The sequence below is a fragment of the Microtus pennsylvanicus genome, chromosome 8, assembly GCF_037038515.1.
Source record: "Microtus pennsylvanicus isolate mMicPen1 chromosome 8, mMicPen1.hap1, whole genome shotgun sequence".
NCBI lineage: Eukaryota > Metazoa > Chordata > Mammalia > Rodentia > Cricetidae > Microtus > Microtus pennsylvanicus.
Genome location: NC_134586.1, coordinates 63,349,276 through 63,371,133, shown reverse-complemented (window position 1 = coordinate 63,371,133; position 21,858 = coordinate 63,349,276). Strand labels below are relative to the sequence as shown.

Sequence of the window (21,858 nt, the reverse complement as noted above, 5' to 3'; positions counted from 1 at the left end):
ATGCACATGCTTTGGGATGTGCTTCGTTTCCGAGACCTTTCCAACTCCTTACTCCACTTAGCTCACTGTGCAAGCGCGATGCCCCGAGTCCAATCCCTGGATTTCACGTGAAATTAGAGCACTGACTCCCTAAAGTGCTCTGACCTCCACACTCGTGCCCTGGTGCATGCGCAGCCGTGTGTGCCTGTTTGGATACACAAATAATGATAATCAATCAATAAAATGTTAAGTGTTCAAAGAAGGAATGCTTTGCTGTGGTTGCTGAGGCCATGCTGTCAGATTGAATGTCTTCCTAGCCCTGTCTTCATCCACCCTCCCTTGTCCTCTCTGACCACAGTGCCCATAAAACCACTACTTCCCAGTCAGCTTTAAATCTTTGAATATCAGGTTACAATAAGTACCTTTAAGTTGTATAACACGTAAATTAATGTCTGTAGGGGTAATAAAAGACTTTTGGTTTTGAAACAGGGTCTCTTTACGGGTCCGACTGCCCTAGTACTTGGTACCTACCCCACAGACAAATTCACAGCAATTCTGCCTCAGTTTCCCTAATGCTGCAATCACGGGCATGTGCCACCATGGAAGAGTTTTAAATATCTTCTAAGACTAGTGTTTACCAAGCCAAATAATACTTTTTCTGTTTTTATGTTTTATTGATACGGGGGGATATGCATGTGGAAGTCAGGGTACCATCTCGGGTGTCACCCTCCTTTGAGACAGATTCTCCCGTGGCTCTAGGGTTCACCAACTAGACTAAACTGCTGTCCAGTGAACACCAGCTGCCCTCCTGCCCCGCCTCCCCGGTGCTTGAACTGCAGATGCACACTGCCATGCCCCAACATTTGTGTGTAGAATCTAGAGATTAAACCCAGGTCCTCGTGCTTGTGAGGCAAGACTTTACCAACTGAGCCCTCTCCAGTTCCAAATAATACTTTAGGCTTCAACATATCTCAATAACCACTAAGCAACCTCTTTTACATAGGGGCTTCACTTTTTTAATAAAATAAAAACAGGACCATTGATAACTATAGTTAAAATATTTTTTCTTCCAATTTGGATGATATACTTCATTGACATTTTCAGCACACACGAAAAAAAAAAGAAAAAGAAATGACAAGGCTTTTAGTGTCTAAAATGTTGTCATCTTGGTAGACTTCCGAGAGGCAGCGTTTTAATCTTTATGCCTGGAGCTTCATGGTGCTTTAAAGTCTGCCGTGATTCCTGGTGTCTGGGGTCCTTCCTTTCTGTTCAGCGGGCGCTCAGCCTGGGCATCGCTATCACTTCCAGCTCACAGCATCAGTTACCTTCCTGTCGCTGTGGTGGAACACCATGACCAAGGCAACTTAGAGGAGGAAGAGCTGTCTTGGCTATGGTTGCAGAGAGGGCAGCCTGGCACCAGGCCTAGCAGCAGGCAGCGGACACCGGGCACCAGGCACGGCAGCAGGCAGCAGACACCGGGCCTAGCAGCAGGCAGCAGACACCGGGCCTAGCAGCAGGCAGCAGACACCGGGCCTAGCAGCAGGCAGCAGACACCGGGCCTAGCAGCAGGCAGCAGACACCGGGCCTAGCAGCAGGCAGCAGACACCAGGCACCAGGCACGGCAGCAGGCACCAGGTATGGAAGCAGGCACCAGGCACGGCAGCAGGCACAGCAGCAGGCACGGTAGCAGGCACCAGACACGGCAGCAGGCACAGCAGCAGGCACCAGTCATAGTAGCAGGCACCAGTCATGGTAGCAGGCACCAGGCACAGCAGCAGGCACAGCAGCAGGCAGCAGACACCAGGCACCAGGCACCAGGCACGGCAGCAGGCACCAGGCGGTAGACACCAGGCACGGCAGCAGGCACCAGACATGGCAGCAGGCACCAGGTATGGAAGCAAGCACCAGGCACGGCAGCAGGCACCAGGCATGGTAGCAGGCACCAGGCATGGCAGCAGGCACCACGCACGACAACAGCACCAGGCACGGCAGCAGGCACCAGGCGGCAGACACCAGGCACAACAGCAGCAGCAGGAGAGCTCACATCTTCAAACACAAACATAAAACAAAGAAGACAAAGTGGCAGTTGAGCCAGGCCTTGAGCTCTTCAGGCCCACTCCCAGTCACACACTTCCTCCAGCAATGCCGCATTTCCTAATCCTCCGCAAATAATGCCACTAACTGAGGACCAGGTATTCAAATGCCCGAGACTATATGGACACCCCATTCAAACCATCACACAGATGTAAGAGTTGCAGTTACAGAGCTGTGACTGGCCTGAGGTCACAGAGAAACTATTTAGCAGCCTGGATAGAATTCATTCTTTCTGTTCATTGAAGCATTTACTGAACCCTGCTGTGTGCCAGGCACGAGGCAAGTCCTGGCGGCACAGGAGAAGGCAAGGAAGCAGGCTTGGGGCACAGCAGCATATGTATGCTCTTATCTGGCTAGGACCCTCTATACCTCATCTGTACCATCCAGAGAAGGACCAGTCACAAAACCCAATGCAAGCTTAACTGTCAAGAAATATTCCTAAGACTGCTCCGCCTAAAGGGTGGTGCCCATTTGTGTTCCCTTAAAACACACAAACCAAAGAACAAGAGATTCGGGGACTAGGGAGATGGCTTAGTGGTTGTCGCTAAGCCTGATGACCTGAGCTTGACCTTCAAGACCCACATGGTGGAAGGAGAGAAATGACTCCTGCAAGTTGTCCTCTGACCACCACACATATGCACATGTGTGTGTGCACATACATATACACACTCCCCAAATAAACAAATATATTTAAAGAGAGAGCTTCAGGGACTAGAAATATGGCGTACTGGTTAAAAGTGTCAAGCCCTTGCAGAGGACGGGATTCAATTCCCAGGACACACATCAAGTGACGACTCATAACTGCACACAATTCCAGACTCAGGGGACCTAGTGCCTCTGGCCTCCACAGGCACCGTCATTTACAAGCACATAGCCCCACGTATACAAGTAATAAGAATAATAAATCTTGACTGGTACCTTAAGGCTCACAGAGACTTTCTGAGAATCTGGTAAAAGTTAAGTGCCTGCCCTCTTCCCCTTCCCAACCCAAATGCACCTTTACACACAGAGATGACACCACATGAAATTCCAGGATTCCCAAGGGCAGGCCACCGCAGGGCCATTGGTAGAACAGGGCTGATCTCTAGGCTTTTGAGGGAGTGGGTATGAGCTGTAGGGCGGTCTGGGAGTTCCATTTCGCTGGAACCACCTACATCTTAGACCTTTTATGTCAAGAAGAACCCAGTCATCTAGTACACATGTAGAGAATCCCATGAACAACACACTTCGGAGGGCTCAATGAAGGCTGACATGGTCTGTAGCCACTAGAGGGCAGAATAAGTCCACACATAGAATATGAATGCGGCCTCCTGGGGACACAGTGACTCAGGCGAGGCCACCGGAACACTTAGCTGTAGTTTCAGTGGAGCACCCAATCAAGGGAGCCTGTTTCATCAGACATACAGCGCCCTGCCTTCTAGCCAATGTGGGAGCCGCTCTCCAGCAGCTAAGGGCAATATTTCCTTTCCAGCTCCCAGGTTTAGCACATCTAGTTATATTTATGAGAAACACCGCAATAGAAGCCAAGAACGATGACCAAGAAAAAATAAAAGTACTTTTTTTTTTTTTGGCCTATGAGAGTGAACCATTCCGTAGATGAGAGAAGAGGAAAAGGGCTGGGCACGTGGCTTGGTTACTGGCATGCTTATCTTTCACACACAAAGCCCTGGGCTTGACCCTCAGCAGCACATAAACTGGATATAGCCAGTCCCTATCATCCCACACCCAGAAAATGAAAACAGGAAGATGGGACATTCAGGATCATCCTTGGCTACAGAACGGTGTGAGATGAACCTGGGCCGCAGGAGACCCTGTTTCTTCTCAGAGTGTCAGGGAGAGGGAAGGGGAGGAGGAGGAGGAAGGAGTTGTACCTACTGCATGCTGTTCACAAACATCTCACTTTGTAGTGCTTTGTGATAAGTAGGAAATAGGTTCAAGTCCCCACCCCACCCAAGAACACACAACTAACAATATGCACAGCACAATCGAGCCCTGCTCTATCCACTAAATCTCACTGCCTTTCACACGCTCAGGAAGAAAGATCCTGCGGAAGGAATAATGAGTATGATTAACAGCGTAGAAATGAGCCCACAAACACCCAGAAGGTGCTAATTAAAGCAGACAAAAGAGGATACTTATACATAGCTCCTGGACAAAGTTCTGAGTCAAATGCTGGAGGAGTTGCACGCCATGGATTAATGGAGTAATAAAAGCCCTAAGGAAGGAAGGAAGTCATGTGACGAGGAGACGAACTTAGCTGAAGCAGAAGAGACACAGGAAAAGCAAAGGGAACAACAGGCTTTGCTCAGCTCCAGCTCTGGCCAAGGCCCTGAGCTGGGGGATGGGGAGGATATCCGTGAAAAGAAGCCTGCGTTTAAATGGGGGACGATCAAATGTGTTCCCAAATCACCACAGTGACAGCATGTAATGTAAAATGAACTATATACCCTGCCAGTATCACCCACAAATAGATCAGGGCGTGTAGCAGGTGGCATTTGAACTTGATCTTGAAAAATAAGGTGTCAACAGGTGGCAATGAGGAGGAACAGCCTGGGCCATCACAGAGGAAGAGGAGTGTGGGATCCCTGAGGACTGAGGGACCATACTAAGCGCTCCAAGATGTGTAGGTTACAATAGAATCAACCCTGAATCCTCTGGAAGAACGGCCACCATCAGAGGAACCATCTGTTTCTTGTCCCTGAAAGGATGCCACTCCTCCTGAGGCAGTGAAATGAAGACTCAAACCTGAAGCGCAGCACGGCTGTGGAGACAACATGAGAATTCCTTCAAAGGAAACGTTCTGCTGTTGCCATTCCCCAAATATATAGGTTAAGAAATTAGAAATGGGGTGTAGAGCTGGGCACTGGTGACGCACGCCTTTAATCCCAGCACTTGGGAGGCAGAGGCAGGTGGTTCTCAGTGAGTTTGAGGACAGACTGGTCTACAGAGTGAGTTCCAGGATGCCAGGACCGTTACGCAGAGAAACCTTATCTCAAAAAAACGGAGGGAGAGAGAGAGAGAAAGAGAGAGAGAGAGAGAGAGAGAGAGAGAGAGAGAGAGAGAGGAGAGAAGAAAGAAGGAGAGAAAGAGAGAAAGGGAGAAAGAAAAAATGGGGTTGGAGAGATGGCTCAGCAGTTACAAACACTGGCTACTCTTCCAGAGGACTCAGGTTTGATTCCCAGCAATTCCCATCACCCACAAGGTGCCTCACAACCATCTGGAAATCAAGCTCCAGGGGACCCAATGCCATTTTTTGGCCTCTGTGGATACTCCACATACTTGGCCCAGGTATGCATGCAGGCAAAATGCTTATTCTCATAAAAATAAATTAATTAAATTTTTAAAGAAACACAAACAATGCACACTCTGGGGAAGACTGACTACTTGGCTCATTTGATGACATGGCATTTTCCATCGTAGAGGTGCGTGTTCAAGGACTGGTCATTCTGAGCGTCTTTTGCCAGCACCCTCTCAGACATTTAGCTTCCCAAGTTCAGAACTAATGGAAAAGCTAGGATATTTTAGAGAAAAAAATTGTAGCTGCCACAATTCACAAGAACAGAGGTGACACCCACATCTCTGCCACTGGGACAAATGTAGGAGCCACGCTTAGAGAAGGTCCCCACATCCTTGCTGCTTTATCTGTGTTCCATTTCTGGTCAGTCTTCTCCCTCTCCAGTGTATATATATATATATATCCATCCTCCAAGTTGCAAGGCCAACAGTAGAGCTACTGCAAAGTCTCACAATTTGTATGTCTTCCTTGTGCAGGGGATCATGCTTGTCTTTTGTTTTGTTCTAGTCTTAGCGTATTTGCTGTTAAAGGAAACATTTCTCCCTTTTTTTTTTAAGATATTGTTTCACTGTGTTTCTCTACCTGACCTGGGAAGTCTTTATGTAAAACAGGATGGCTTCGAACTTCTAGAGATCCATCTACCTCTGCCTCCTGTGTACTGGGTAAACCATGAACCAACACATCCAACTTCATTCCTTTTTTCTTTTTTTAAAAAATATTTTATTTATTATGTACACAGTGTTCTGCCTCCATGTATGTCTGCAGACCAGAAGAGGACACCAGATCTCATTGTACATGGTTGTGAGCCACTATGTGGTTGCTGGGAATTCAACTCAGGACCTCTGGAAGCACAGTCAGTGTTCTTAACCTCTGAGCCATCTCTCCAGTCCCATTCCTTTTTTCTTAAAGGAGCTGTTTTTCTGTGGCTTCAGCATTCTATGTTAAATTTATAGTTTTAATTACTTTAGGAAACCTTTGTTGTTGTTGTTATTTCTAGGTTCTCAATATAGACAATGATGTCTTGTCTCCCCTGATTCCCATTGTAGGAGTTTCTAATCTTGTACCTGTTATCCTCACTTCTCTGAGCCTCTCTTTTTTAAAAATTTATCTATTTTTACTTTACATGTATGGATGCTTTGTATGTATGTGCCTCACATGCTGCCTGGGGGAGCCATAGGGTAGCAAGTTGGATCCCCTGGAAACTGGAGTTGCAGGCAGTTATCAGCCAAAGTGTGGGTGCTGAGATTTGAACCCAGATCTCCTAGAAAAGCAGCCAGTGCTCTTAACCACTGAGCCACCTCTCCAGCCCCATAAATTCCATTTCTTTGGCCCTGTACTTGCCTCCGTAGCTTGAATAGCTCTTTTGCCTCACTAAGGGAAAGCCGCTCACTCATCCCCAAACATGTTACTCAAGGTAGACTATCCGTTGTTTGCCTATGCCATCACCAGATCCACGTTATTCTTTAAATGTTTCTTTGGCAATATCGTTGTACTTATTATCAAAGTACCATAAAACACAATGGTACTGATGGGAAATTGAGAACGAAAGCTTAAGACTAATGCAGCTTTTAAAATTCCATGGGAACAGAGAGCTGTGTGCTCCCGATGGAGTGAATGAAAGAGCTAGTAGTGAATGAATCTGCATAGCTATTTAGCAGAGTTAATCATGCTGACCAGAAAAAAGAAAAAGGTGTACTTGCTCTCCCTGTCCTTGAACGAGATGTGAAGTCATCTAACGCCCTGCGCTGCCTGTGCGGAGCCAGCACCTTGGACTGAACCTTCTTTGTTCTCGTGGCGGGGAGTCTGCCACCTCTACCAACTTGTCCTCAGGAATGTCGCTCTAGAAATAAACCGCCCGGCATTCATGACTCATACACAGAAGTTAATTCATTTGAGCCACTGGCTTTTCTTAGGCCCTTTGTATCTCAGCAAGCCCCTCAGGGTTTCTCCTCAACTCTTCCCGTAGATTTTTCTGTTTGACTTTCCCTGACAACAGTTATCTACAGAAGCAGATCCCAGCACCAGAGGTAGATCTGGCTGAAGTCAGAAGTACCCAGGAAAGCCTGTCAACTCACCTCCCCAGAACCACTCATCACACCAGACAGTCCCTTCTCTTCATGCCAAACACACTTGTGAGACAGTTTGTCAACAGCTAACTCTGTGATCTGTATCATAGGTAAAGCCCAATACAGCGGTTCATCCTTTTCCTTTTAGATGTTCAGATTCATCTTAAGAGGTATGTATATATAAATGACAACACAAAATTGGTCCCTTGCTAATAACTAAACCTGCATTGCTATGCAGGTTAATTTAATTTTTCATCGCTTTAATATTTTTAGTGTTTTTTTAAAAGATATATTTTATTTATTTGGTGTGTATGTGTGTGTACACATGCCATGTTTGTGCAAGTGCCCATGGATGCCGGAAGAGGACATTGGATCCCTTAGAGCTAGACTTTCAGGTGTTTGCGAGTTGCCCAGTATGAGTGCTGGAACTGAACTCTGGTCCTTTGCAAGAACAACAAGCATTCTTAACTGCTGAGTCATCTCTGCAGACCCTTGGGATATTTTATAACAGAAATACACAATTAGGTTAAATGTAGAAGCCAGACAGTGGTGGCACACACCTTTAATCCCAGCCCTCAGGAGGCAGAGACAGGTGGATTTCTGTGAGTTTGAGGCCAGCCTGGTCTACAAGAGCTAGTTCTAGGACAGGCTACAGAGAAGCCCTGTCTTAACTCCCCACCCCACAAAAAAAAAGATAAAGTACAGAGAACGAAGGCGTGTGAATGAAAAAGGAATGTGTCTCAGAACAGTTGGATGGCAGCCTCCCAGACGTTTATAAAGTACTTGTACATACGCATGTATGCACTTATACAGGTAGTTTTATGTTTATACAAATGGGATCATATCTGCCCTACAACTTCCTCCATTACTCCCTTCTAGATTCCATGTTGGTATATTTATCTTTAAATTGCTAACAGTTACATAGTACACACCAGTTTGAGTGTGTTGTAATTTTGTAATTTGTTTAAACACTCCTCTATTGATAGACATTAGATTTGCTTCCTGTTTGGAGTTTGATGGTTGGTATGACAATGTTGTGCCTAATGTCTTTATATATGTCACTTGTGTATGCTTCAAGAATGTGGCTAGGACAGATATTGAGACATGCAATTGATGTATCAGAAGACAAGTATACTTAAAGTTCATACTTTTAAAACTTTATAATTACAAACTTAGATGTGTGTGACGGTTTATGTTTGTAATCCCAGCAACTAGGAAACAAAGGTAGGAGACTTGTGGCAGGTTCAACGCCTGCCCTACACAGTGAGTGCTTGGCCAGCCAGAGCTGCATAGCAGGACTCTATCTGGGAAAAAATGTTTAGTTAAAAATTAAACACTTAGCTGCATGTGGTGGTGCATGCTTTTAATCCCAGCACTTGAGAAGTAGAGGCAGTCAGATCTCTATGAGTTCAAAACATCCTGATCTATGTAGTGAGACCAAGGACAGCCAGGGATACACAATTAAACCCTGTCTCAAAAATAATAATAACAACAACAATAATAGTTGAACGCTTGGGCTGGAGAAATGGTTCAGTACTTGCTGTGCTCTCAGGAGGTTCCCGGCACACAGGTAGCTCATAGCCATCTGTAACTCCAGCTCAGGGGAATCTGACACCCTCTTCTGACCACTACAGACACCTGCATTTACATGCACATACCTACATGCAGACACACACACACACACAGAGACACATAATTAAAAAAATGAAAATAAGTGGGTAGAGAAATGACTCAGCAGTTAAGAGTACTCTGCTAAATTCAATTCCGAGCACCCTCAAGATAGCTCACAGCAGCTGTCTAGTCCAGTTCCAGGGCATCCGATACCCTTTTCTGCTATCTATACCTCCAGTTCTGAAGTGTCAATTCCCTCTTCTGCCATCTCTACCTCCAGTTCTAAGGCATCTGATCTTCTGCCATCTATGCCTCCAGTTCCGAGGCATCTGATACCCTCTCCTGCCCTATGTGGGTGTCAGGCACGTTTTTGGTGCACAAACTTTTATGCAGACAAAACACCCAAACACAACGAGTTTTATCCTTTTCAAGATTTATTTTATTATTTTACATGTATGCGTATTTTGCCTGCATGCATATGTATGCACCACATGCATGTCTGGTGCCTGCTGAGGTTCAAAGAGGGTGTTGGATCCCCTGGGACTTGAGTTGCAGACAGTTTTGAGCCACCATGTGGGTGCTGGGAATCAAACCCGGATCCTCTGCAAGCCCGATGCTCTCAACAGCTGAGCCGTCTCTCCAACCCCAACACAGAAATAATTTTAATTAAAATAAATCTGTATTTAAATAATTATAAAGACTTATTTTTATTTTGAATTGTGTGAGTACAGGGGCTGGGAGTTTAGAAGAGAGCATCAGATTCCAGAAGCTGGAATTGCAGGTGCTGTGTGCCACCTGGCATAGGTGCCAGGGATTGAACGCAGGTCCTCTGCAAGAGCAGAAAATGTTCTTACAGTCAGTCATTTTCCCAGCCTCACACACACACACACACACACACACACACACACACACATACAAAGAGACCCCCTTAACCACCATTCTCCTTCCTCCTTCTGCAGAGAGTGCTCTCCTGGAAGCTGACATTGTCCTTCAGACTCTTGACAACGATGTCGTCAGCATGGAGGTCTTCTTCAAAGCCTGGCTGCATAACAGTGAAACCGACCGAGAACACATCCATCTTCTTCTTGCTCCACAGAGCCTTCCTCCTTCTTCCACAGCCAAGGATAATCCAAGTACACAACCCTGAAAAGATAGGTTCTGTAGGCAAAGTCTCTCCTTGTCTAAGATTACAAATCTAGATGACTCTGGGGAGTCATCACAATACAGATCATTTGAGGTCTATGGGTTGGAGGAGGACTGGGTGACACTGTCTAGTGACAGCTTGGCTTTAAAGAGAAAGGCTCTAAAGGGTGACAGTTCCAGCCAGGGAGAGCCAAGTGGTTATAGAGGCAAAGTCTTTGATGCCTCAGTGATAAGATATTTGCTGCACCATAGCAGGATATACTGAATCGTGCACTGTCCTCAATATTCTCGCTCTTAATGTGGTAGGTATTGTTGGTACTATAATCCAAGAGACTTTTACCTTGATAATATCAACACTGCCTTGGTAAGAATAATAACAGTAAATAAAAATCTTCTCAGGGATCTGGGGAGACGGCTCAGTGGCTAAGGGCACTGGCTACTCTTGTGGAGGACCTAGAATCAGTTCCCAGCACCCATGTGGCAGCTCACAATCTCCTGTAACCCCATTTCCAGGGCCTCTGACACCTTCTTCCGCCTTTGCACTGCTGAGCCATCTCTCCAACCCCAGTTAGCAGTCTGTTTGAAATCTCTTCTCCTACGGTAATAGAACTCTGCCATGACTATTGCTCTTTCAGAATGGGGAAAAGCCCTCTAAAGTATAATTAAATAAGAAGGATGCTTCCCCTCTTCCCAGGGACAGCTATCAGTTTCTGCTTCTTTCTCCATTTAAACCTAGAGCTTGGCACCAGCAAGATGGCTTAGTGGATAAAGGCACTTGCCACTAAGCCTGACAATTCAATCCCAGGTCCTATGTTATGGAAGAACAGACTCCCACAGGTTGTTCTTTGGCCTACACATATGTTCCATGCCATACATACATACATACACACACACACACACACACACACACACACACACACACACTCAAATATACACTAAATAAGGAATTTTTCTTTTACAGCACCTAGGGCCTGATGGCTTAACTTGATGATATCATAATCTGTCCTTCCTTTGCCTGTAAAATGTCTTCCCAGGGCCTCCTTCGTATTGTGTCCCAAGCTGCTCCTACCAATCCCTCCCTACCCCATCCTCTGGAATTCACTCATTCACTTCAGCCAATTAAAAGCAGCCGGCAACTGTACACAGAAGCCAGCTTGTGTTTAACATCTGTGTGCCTTTCCCCCGCCATACTAACTTCTTTTCTTGCCGAATCCCCTTCTGCTTTATACAGCACCACCAGGCAAATGCTGTCACTGAGTATATCACCAGAGCTAAGACGCTGTCAATGATAAGACATGCCACTGTTTTTATACCAATAAGAATGGGAACGCTGTCAATTAAGTAGGACATAGAATAATGTTATTGTTCCTGGGAGAATTCAAGTCCTAAGTTTGTACGCCTGGCCAGTAGCAATTGTAAGACAGATATAAAGATCTAAAGATCTGTCTTAGTGTGTGAAAAATCTGCCTACAAACCAAATATAATACTATACCTGTTTTTACACATGAGGAAAGTAAGACAAAGAATTAAACACTTTCCTCAGGCTTCATAGAAAAGCCATTCCAGGGCTCCTTCACCTTGGGACCAGAAATCTCTATTTGTACACTTGACAATTCTTGTCAGGAATTTGCTCATCAAACACAGGTCTATCTACCTCCAGAACTTCTACCTTTGTCTTTTACCACTTACCCACCTGGTGTTTAGGCTACTCTAAACAAAAGGGACAGTGACTCACCGTTCTCTAGTGGAGCTGGGACCCTCAAAGGCCAGGAACTCCTGCAGCCTGTTTTATCTCTACTGCTACGCTGGAATCCAGATGTCAGGCACAACTGGAATGGAGTCTGGAGAAATTAGGTCTTCTCCAGAGTGATGAGGCCCATGGAGATTATCAACAACTACAATAAAGACCAGACTGTAGTTACCTCTTAGGGTTTTTCCTACTGCTACCAATGAGACCTTCATGCAGATGGACAAAGCTTCCCAATCCTAAATCCCAGTGACCAGTAATGGAGAGTCGGGCAGAGAAGAAATGAAGGGAGCCACATTCCTAGACAAAGTCCCGCCTGGGTTCAATGTAGATGAATTGAAGTCTACATCTTATAAACTGGGCCCGGGAAATCCACCTGAATCTATCACCCATTCCATTTTTCCCAGGTGACTTTGACATTGTTTTTTTTTTTTTGGTTTTAAAATTAGTATAAAAGATGATGGATTTAGTTAGATAACATGCTCATAGATGTATGCCATTGCAGTTTACTTCTGCTTATATTTTTATCTCACGTGGCCGTCTGGTCAGTCCTCAAATTACCATCACCTACTCACCTCACAAGGTTTTCTGTTGATATTCAAACCATATATATATGCTTTGTAGCATCAAGGACTCAGGCTTAGAGCAACAAATCGTTTGGCACCCGAAGGTAATTGCTGGCATAGAAACCTAACACAGCCAGGAGCAGAAGCAATGATACACACCTGAAACCACAGCACCTGTGAGGTGAGGTAAAGGCAGAAGGGGCAAGAGTTCAAGGTCATCTGCAGCTATGGAGCAAGTCAGAAGTCAGTCTGGGCTGCAGGAGAGCCTCTCTCAAAGGCTGTGGGGGCAGGAATAAGTGTTGGGGTCTGGAAAGATGACTCAGCAGTTAAAAGCACTGGCTTCTATTCCACAAGACCCAAGTTCAATTCCCAGCACCCACATGGCAGCTCACACCTGTCTGTAACTCCAGTTCCAGGGCTTCTGACCCCCTCACTGAGACACATACGCAGGAAAACACCAGTGAACACAAAAATAAATTATTAAAAAAAGAAAAAAAGTTAAAAAAAAAAAAAGAAACCAAAAGCTTAATAGAGCGCCAGACCCCAAGAACAGTATAGCTCAGTACCAGTCCACACACTCCTGATGTCTAATGCCGCCACTGTGCGCTGAGGCCTTGAAGGTCCAATACTCAGTTCCTTCCAGACATTAAGCATAAGCTGCTATTTCAGGAACTTGTTCCTCCTGTAGTCCTGAATGCCCCCTAGAATAGCCCAGAGAGAAACAGTAGCAGTCAGCTGACTGAGTTCTGCTTTCCGGCGCTTCCTTCATCTGACCGGCACGCCTGCCAAAGCCGCAGGGAAGCAGAGGCAAGATTCCCCAAGGGCCTCTGCGGATTACCCAGGTTCAAGACTTAACAAGTCTCTAGCTTCCCGAGATGAAGGACAAACCAGACCTCTTGTTCTGAGGCAAACACTCGGTGAGCCCAGCTGTAAAGCCAGGGAAGATGTGCCCAGCTCAGAGGCTAAGCAAACCGTGAGGAGATCTGCTTCTCCTCCTCCAACCAAGCGCGCCTTCTTCTTCCCATCCCCCTGCCTCCTCCTAACCCTGGCCTGCCTAGGGAAAGTGAACTTGCCTCTTAATGGCAGCCTGAGATAACTTGTAACCCGGCCTCTTCTCTAACTCTCCTTTGATTGTAGTGTGCCTGAAATGTGACCTCCACGAGCGCTTTCTCAGCCCATCCCTGCTTCCTGGGACAGCCGTTGGCACGTTGAGGACAGATGATCCCAAAGGAGACATCAGCACACTCTACCAGATGGCTTCCCTGTCTCCAGACTCTCCGTACAAGCTGCAAGTGATCAAGTATGCATCGAAAAGGCCTCACCGTTCTACTCTATTCTGAATTCCATGGCTTGGAAGTGCAGAGATTCGGGGTCTATCTTGGCAGTCAGGCAGTTACAAGCATGTCACAAAACAAAAAAAAACCAAAAAACCAGTAAGGTTGGGCTCTTAGCAAGTGGAAGCCAGAGGGGCAGATGTAGAGCTGCTACCACAGAAGGCTTGGAGATATAGGTAGGAATTGGAAACATGGGCTCTGTGTGCAGAGAAAAGCAAGATTGATGCAAAGACGTTCAGCCACCCGGTGGACTTGCCAAAAGCCATGGGGTTAGTATGGGAATGAGCCTTTCAGGGACAAAGCATATCCAGGTCTATTTTAACCCTACCACTCCTCTAAGTGCTGCTTCAGGGGATCCAACTCTCAGGCAGACAATGGGAAAGCCCGACTTTGCTCCCTTCAGCTCACACTATAGGGCCCCAGGCGAAGGCTGTTGAGCTCTGAGAACTTCCAGTGTGCCAGATTCCGTGCTATTGACCGCACTTTCTAAATTACACACCCTGATCCATCAGCTCCCCCAAGACGTCCTAGATCAGAGCTGGGTGTGGTTAGAGGTCCTGGCACTGCTAAGAAGGCTTTCTTTTCCAGGGCTCTAACATCCAGTGGGATCTGTGAGTCCCTGACCTACGGACTCCCCTTCATCCTCAGACCCACGAGCTGCTGGAAGCTGGACTGGGATGAGCTGGAGACAAATCAGCAACATTTCCACGCTCTGTGTCACTGCTTGCTGGTGAGTGTCCTGTGCCCGGGCAAGAGTCACAACTAGAGAAAAACAGCCATTCACTGCTCCCTAAACCCAGACCTGCAGCAACCCTGGAAAGGATGGGGAAACTGGAAACACTTTGAATTTTACAGTAAATTTAACAATACTTTTGTTAGATGAACACAAAGGAAACATTAATACACTCTACCAGATGGCTTTTCAGGCATCGGCCTGTTACAGTCTGACCAACTAACTGATCAAGTGTGGTACCAAAGAACCTGCCCACTATTCTGTTTGTTTGTTTGTTTGTTTTTGAGACAGGATTTCTCTACATAGCCTTGGCTGTCTTAGAACTAGTTCTGTAGACCAGGCTGGCCTCGAACTCACAGAGATTCCCCTGCCTCTGGCTCCCGAGTGTGAGACAAATGCCATTTTTTTTGCATAGCAGATCTTTTTATTTTGTGTGCATGGGGGGGGCGTGAATGCCACGGCACATGTGCAGAGCGGAGAGCAGGGAGGACAACTTCTGGGGGGTCAGTGCTGCCCCTCAGCCCTGTGGGTCCTGGAGATCAGACTCGGGTTTCAGGTTTGGCAGCAAAAATCTTTACCAACCATGCCATTTCACTGGGCCCAGGTGCTATTCTCATCGATAGCATGGCTAGAAACAGAAATTCAGATCATCTCTCTGTCAGGAAAGGTCAGTTTTGGGGTGGCAGTTACAAGCACTGCCCACAAACGTAAAGTTTGTAGCAGAACGCTTCCTGAAATCAGTCAGAACCCCTTAGTTTACAAACTTTAGACGTAAGTGATGTTGCTTTGAAACCTACTTCCTTTCTGGGCTCAAAAAAACAGGTCAGTGGGTAAAAGTGCTTGCCACATACGCCTTGTGAGTCTGAGTTCAATTCCCACAATCCACAGTGGAGAATGAAAATGGACTCAGGAAATTGTCCTCTGGCCTCTACTCAGGCACTGTGGCACACCTGCACGCACACACACACACACACACACACACACACTGTACGTACACACACGATAATAATGATAAATGTTTAAAGTCCCACGGCCTTTCTAACACTGTGCTCATCATCACATTTGAAGAAGTCTCTAGTCCCGATCCATCTCAGACTTTGTATGAAGCCCTAGATACGCATTCAGTGGTAACATATAGATACAGCTGTGTCCTCAAGAAACAGCCTGTAATGGAAGAGATAGAAACACATACATGGCTTGCATTAGAGCATCAGAGATCAAGGTTAACAAAACCCAACATAGAATCATTTGTGGGCATATATAACCAATTAGAACTCGGGGAAGGAAGGGGTGTGGGGAGAGGGGTAAATGCAATATCCAACAATTGCTTGGCATCTGCCTTGAAAATCAAGATGCCAGCCGTGGAGCAAAAGCAAATAGAAAGCACAGCACATGCATGGAAAACTAATGTGGCCTGTCCAGATGACTCAGAAGGCTAAGGTAGGAGAGAACCAGCTCCATACGGTTGCCCTCTAACTCTACACACACACAAATTATACACATACACAATAAATAATTTTTACACAATAAGCAATTTTTAAGAGAAAAAGAAAACTAGCAAGGCGCTAGTGAGATAATTTTGCAGCTAAGAGAGCTTACTGCTCCTGCAGAGGGTGCAGGTTCAGTTCTCAGTGCCCACATCAGAATGCTCATAACTTCCTGTGATTCCAGTTTCAGGGGGTCTGATGCCTTCTTCTGGTCTCCACTGACACACACCATGCACACACACTCACACACACACATACACAGGCCCATGTGTGTTCACATAAATTTAAAAAAAAAAAGGAAAGAAACCAGGTGTGGTGACGCTCACCTTTAATCCCAGTACTTGGGAAGCAGAGGCAGGTGAATGTGTGCGAGTTCGAGACTAGCCTGGTCTACATTGCAAGTTCTGGGCCAGCCAGAACTACAGCGTGAGACCCTATCTCAAAAACCTAAAAAAGGAACAAAGAAAATTAATGCCACACTTAAATCAAAATAAACTAAGTGAGAAGAGAATCCAAGACGAGATACTGAATAAATAATCGACCTGGAGCAGGAGAGATGGCACAGAGTTTAAGGGGACATGCTGTTCTTCCAGGGGACCTGAGTTCGGTTCCCAGCACCCACCTTGGGCTGCTCACAACCCCCTGTAACCCGAGCTCTAGAGAGACCCAACACCTCTGTTCTGCACAGGTACCCACACACATATAATTAAAACTAAAAGGCACAGGCTTGACCAGGTGGGCACAGGTGACAGATAGGCAGGATGGCTCCAGATGGAAGGGCAGCACAGCACTGTGTCTTCCACTATCAGAAGAGGACTTCTGTTTCAAAGCTCACACTCCCTTTCGGGGCCCACCCACCGAGTTCCTGTTTCTGGTCTGAAGAATGCCCACCTCCTGTGTTTGCAGAGCACAGATCAATCAGTTCAGTGAGTGCCCAGCAGCTCAGTTTACTGTGTGCTCCACCCACTTCCTCAAAATCTCTGAGCATCCATCGCTCAGCAGGTGCTTCTCCCAGGTGCTTTCAGTCCTTTTTCTTCTTGTCATATTGGAGATTGAACCCAGAATCTCACACACGCTAGGCAAACACCCTATCCCTCTCTTGGGTCCCCAACCTTCCTTCTATCTATCTATTTACTTATTTTTGTTCTGAGACAGATCTCAGTTCTGTTACCCAGGGACTGTCTGCAGCCCAAGCAAGCCTGTATCCCAGACCTTCCTGTCTCAGCCACCCTGAAGTAGCTAGAATGATAGGCCAGGCCTGAGCCTGCAGGTCCTGTTTATAATACAATAAGATTTTTTTTAAGGCAGGGTTTCATGTAGCCCAGGTCGATCTTCATGCTGTGTGGCTGAGGATGGCCTCTATGCTTTCTGAGTATTAGTGTTGTGGGCAGGAACCATCAATGCCTTGTTCAGTGCTTAGAGTACAGGAATTTTGGTGTTGGTTTTTGTATTTTGAGACAAGTTCTCTCTATTATGTAGCCCTGGCTATTCTGGAGATTACCATGTAGACTAGGCTGGTCTCGAACTCACTGAGATGTCTCTGTCTGGGATTAATAAAAACAAAAATCTGGAAAACAAGTTTGGGCAACTTGTGAAAATAGGGTTAGGGAGGTGAATAAATGTAAAAGACAAACAAGGCACAGTTGTGAATGGCTGGATACACTGGAGACTAGCCCAGTGGCGTGCAGGAGCCTGCAGCATGAGTGGAGAGAGGAGGAAACATAGTCCAAAGGTGACTTAGAGAGGAAAGGCTTCCCTTATAGCTGACAATCTAGCGTCAGAGGAAGCCAAGTCAGGAACCTAAGACAGGAGCTTGGAGGCAGGAACGGAAGCAGAGAGCACGGAGGATGCTCTCTATGGCTTGCTCAGCCTACATTTTTATACAGCCCAGGACCACCTGCCCAGGGGAAGCATCACCCATAATGGACTGGGCCCTCCCACATCAACCACTAATCAAGAAAACACCCTACACACTTGCCTGCCAATCAGTGTCATGGAAGCCGTTTCTCAGTTGCCTCTTCCCAGATAACTTTAGCTTGTGTCAAGTGGACAAGAAGCTAATGAGGGCCCCCATTTATTTTTATTAACATGTACACATATATATCTATGTATGCATTGTATATCTATATATGCATGTATATCTATGTATGCACATATATCTATATGTGCATTGTATATCTATATGTGCATGTATATCATGTATGTATGTATGTATGTATGTATATCTATGTGAGGGCATCACCTTTGTCTTGCTGCCCACAGCGACCAGAGCTGGAGCTGCAGGAAGTTGAGACCTGTCTGACATGGGTACTGGAACCAAACTGGGTCATCTGGAAGGATACCAAGAGTTCTTAATGGCTGATCTATCTCCCCTGCCCCGTATTTATAGAACTTTACCTCCATCTTTCGTTTTATATTTTCACGCTTGTTTGTTCTTTTCAAGTCTGGTGACTGCTCAGTTCCCAGAGCCCTTGGTGCCCTCTCCTCGCACCGATGTTTCCACTGCAGCCAATTTCTGCCTCTGACTTCTGTCTTTCTGTTAATAGCATCCACCATTGTCTAAGCCACCCACGCTTGAAACCTCAGCCACTTTCAGCTGTGGTGTCCTTTACACTCGAGTCACCTCAGGCCACATCAGTTGTCCTCTCCTAACCTGCAGATGTCCTTGTTTCCTGTCTCCAATGCTTGTCTCACAACTCTTTTATAAACTCCTAACTTCCCTTACCTGACCTTCCAGCTCCATTTTACCTGCACATTGACACTAAATTACTTTTTCTTTCCTTTTTTTAAACTTATTTCCTTTTTTTTTCCTTTTTAGACAGGGTCTTGCTGTATGATTCTGGCCAACTTGGAATTTACTATGTAGATCAAGCTGGCCTTGAATTCACAGAGATCCATCTGCCTCTGCCTGCAAAATGCTGGGATTAAAGGCGTGTACCGCCGTGCCCAGCCTCAAACTACCTTCTTTTTGTTTTATTTTTATTTTTATGTGCATTGGTGTTTTGCCTGCATGTATGTCTGTGTGAGGGTGTTGCATCCTGGAGTTATAGACAGTTGTGAGCTGCCAGGTGGGTGCTGGGAGTTGAACTCAGACCCTCCGGAGGAGCAGTCAGTGCTCTTCACTGCTGGGCCATCTCTCCAGCCCTCATATTACCTTCTTGAAGCAGTCCTCTGACTATCACATTTTCTCATGTGCCTACACCCACTGGTTTAGTGAGCCTTGCTTGTCCTAGTCTGCCAGCACGTTCTCTCCCCTATATCCTCACTGTGCTAGTCAAATCCTGCTTTGCTTGTGCTTTACTATTGCAGCTATTTCTTCATTGGTCCAGACGCTTTCCTTGTTTCCCCTTCTCGGTGTGGTTTGTGGCAATGCCCATAAACTAACCTTGAAGAATGGCCTTGAGTCTGTCATCTTTAGCTTCAAAATATTTTGTGTCTGCAACTGGTGTTGTAGCTCAGTGAGAGAGAACTTGCCTGGTGTGCGTGATGCCCTAGATCTGATCCCCAGCAACACAAGCACACACATGCATATCTATGCACGTGCACACACACTATCTTGCTGCTACTAATACCCCGTATTTCTTAGTCTAGTTAGTGTTCAAGGTCCAGCCTTATCACCCATTATCTCTTTACATAGTATATATTACAACAAAATAAATAAGAAGCATTAGATTCCTCCTTGGTCCTCTGTTCATGCTGTCTCTTCTCTCATCTCCATGTGTTCAAATCCTGCCCTAACCTGAAAGACTCAACTCAAATGGTGCTTTCTTGGTGAACCCTTCCCACTTGCCTTTTTAAATTAGATTTTATGTATTCTATTCCCTTTTAGAGAAAGCATATTTCAAGTCATTTTTTATGTCCTTGATTTGACTTAAAGGTTGAGGTGTAAATGTGACTTACCCTAAAATCCTGAACGGCACACTCGCCTTTTCCTAGTATTTCTGCCACTTCCCAACTTCCCCAACCAAATCCTCAGCTTTAGTCAAATTTTGGCTCAGAGCAGAAATTCCCCTCTTTTGTTACCTCTATTTTTTAAAATAGTTGTTTATATGCATGGGTATGGATGTATGGGATGATGGGGTGGAAAAGAGCTTCAGTGTCCTATGTCTCTCTGCCTTTTCATCTGAGGCAGTATTTCTTCTTGAAGTGGAGTTTGTGAATTCTAGACTAGGCAGGAAGCCAGCAAGCCCCAGTGATCTTCCTGCCTCCGCCCCCTCAGAGCTTGGATACAGATCCTTGCAAGCACACCTGGCTTGCTCCATGCGTGCTGGGATCCAGACTCCAGTCTTCTGTTAAATAGCCGACACTTTAGAATTGCAGAGCCATCTCTCCTGCCCCAGTACCTCCACTTTTGAGTGGTTCGGGGCAGTTTTCTAAGATATTCTGGTGAAAATATCCCTATTGCTCAAGGAAAGCCTGTGCTTTGCATCTGATGCCCTCCAGCCCTGCTCCTTGTTTCCTGACTGTGAACTTAAGCAACAGACACATCTCTAACGATGCTGTATTTATGTAATCATAACTCTGACAAGCACAGTGGCCCCATGTGGTTTAGTCTCTGCACAGATGACATGTAAAAAAACGTTATTCACTGACCCAAAAGTAATTTTTTAATTAATTAATGTGTTTTCAAAGAAGAGCCATCTTATAAACACAGTGGCGTTTCTCAGTTCTTTCTCCTCCACTTAATTATCTGTAACCTGGTGCTGACCCTGGGCCCTCTACACACAAGCGTGCACATGCTCAGGCTCTCACCACATCCTTGGGGCCCTGCTCCTCTTCTTCCTCCTCCCACTCAGCCACGTATTCTAAACTGGCTCTCTGACGTGAACTCTGCCTCGCTGCCAGCTCCTGTGTAAAATACTCAAGTCCAGCGCTAGCTTCTCCCGTGAGCAGTACAGCAGGGAGAGCGAAGGAAAGGGAGGCGCGTGTGAGACCCGCTAGTAACTCTTATCTCTGTCATGTCTAACAGAAGCTATAAGGTGGGCCTTGCGTGTCTGGGAGGGAGGATAACCAGATGTGTACAGCACCTGGTGCATATCGGCCACGTGGTTTGCAGCATTATTGGTTAGTGCTTTTATAATTTCCACTTGTTTCTTCCTGTTCTCTTGGGGGTTTTTTGGTTTTTGGTTTGGTTTGGTTTTTTGAGCCAGTGTCTCTCTCTGCATAGTGCTGACTTTCCTGAAACTCACTCTGTAGACCAGGCTGGCCTCAAACTCCCAGAGCTCCACCTGCCTCTGCCTCCTGAGGGCTAGTATTAAAGGTGTGCACCACCGTGTCCAGCTCTTTCTGTTTTCTTCTACTATCATTACATTTATTTGTTTGCTTGCATATGTCTGTGTCTCTGTGTGTGTGAGAGAGAGTGACCACAAATGTGGAGATTACAGAACTTATACAAGTCAGGTCAAGCCTGATGACCTTTTGTTTGTCTTTTGGTTTTCAAACTTGTGGTCCTCTCTCTCTCTCTCTCTCTCTCTCTCTCTCTCTCTCTCTCTCTCTCTCTTTCTCTCTCTCTCTCTCTCTCTCTCTCTCTTCATGTCTAGCACTATTTAATGAAAGCCACCCCTGTGTATAAGTGTACTGTAGAGGCTGGAGTTGGTAGAGAGGGCTCACCCTTCTCTGGACCAGGCAGATAGAGTCCTCGGGTACTGTGCTGTGTCATGGCTGGGCAGCCTCCTGCTTCAGCTCAGTCTGTCCTCCAGAGCTCTCGACCGCAAGCCCGGTGTACTGTGTGTGTGTCCCCTCACCCTAAAAGGTCTCAACTCTAACCACTGCCCCTCACGTCTGCTGAAACACTCTTAGCTTT

General features: G+C 46.1%; 1 protein-coding gene across 1 annotated transcript in view; it reads left to right on the top strand.

Annotated features, from left to right (window-relative positions):
- The window catches only part of M1ap (meiosis 1 associated protein), an 80,864-nt gene that overhangs the window by 36,275 nt on the left and 22,731 nt on the right, over positions 1 to 21,858 (top strand). The window contains exons 4-6 of the mRNA XM_075982034.1: positions 10,005 to 10,178; positions 13,639 to 13,801; positions 14,424 to 14,565. Coding sequence (XP_075838149.1) covers positions 10,005 to 10,178; positions 13,639 to 13,801; positions 14,424 to 14,565 — 479 coding nt within the window. The remainder of the gene's footprint in view (positions 1 to 10,004; positions 10,179 to 13,638; positions 13,802 to 14,423; positions 14,566 to 21,858) is intronic.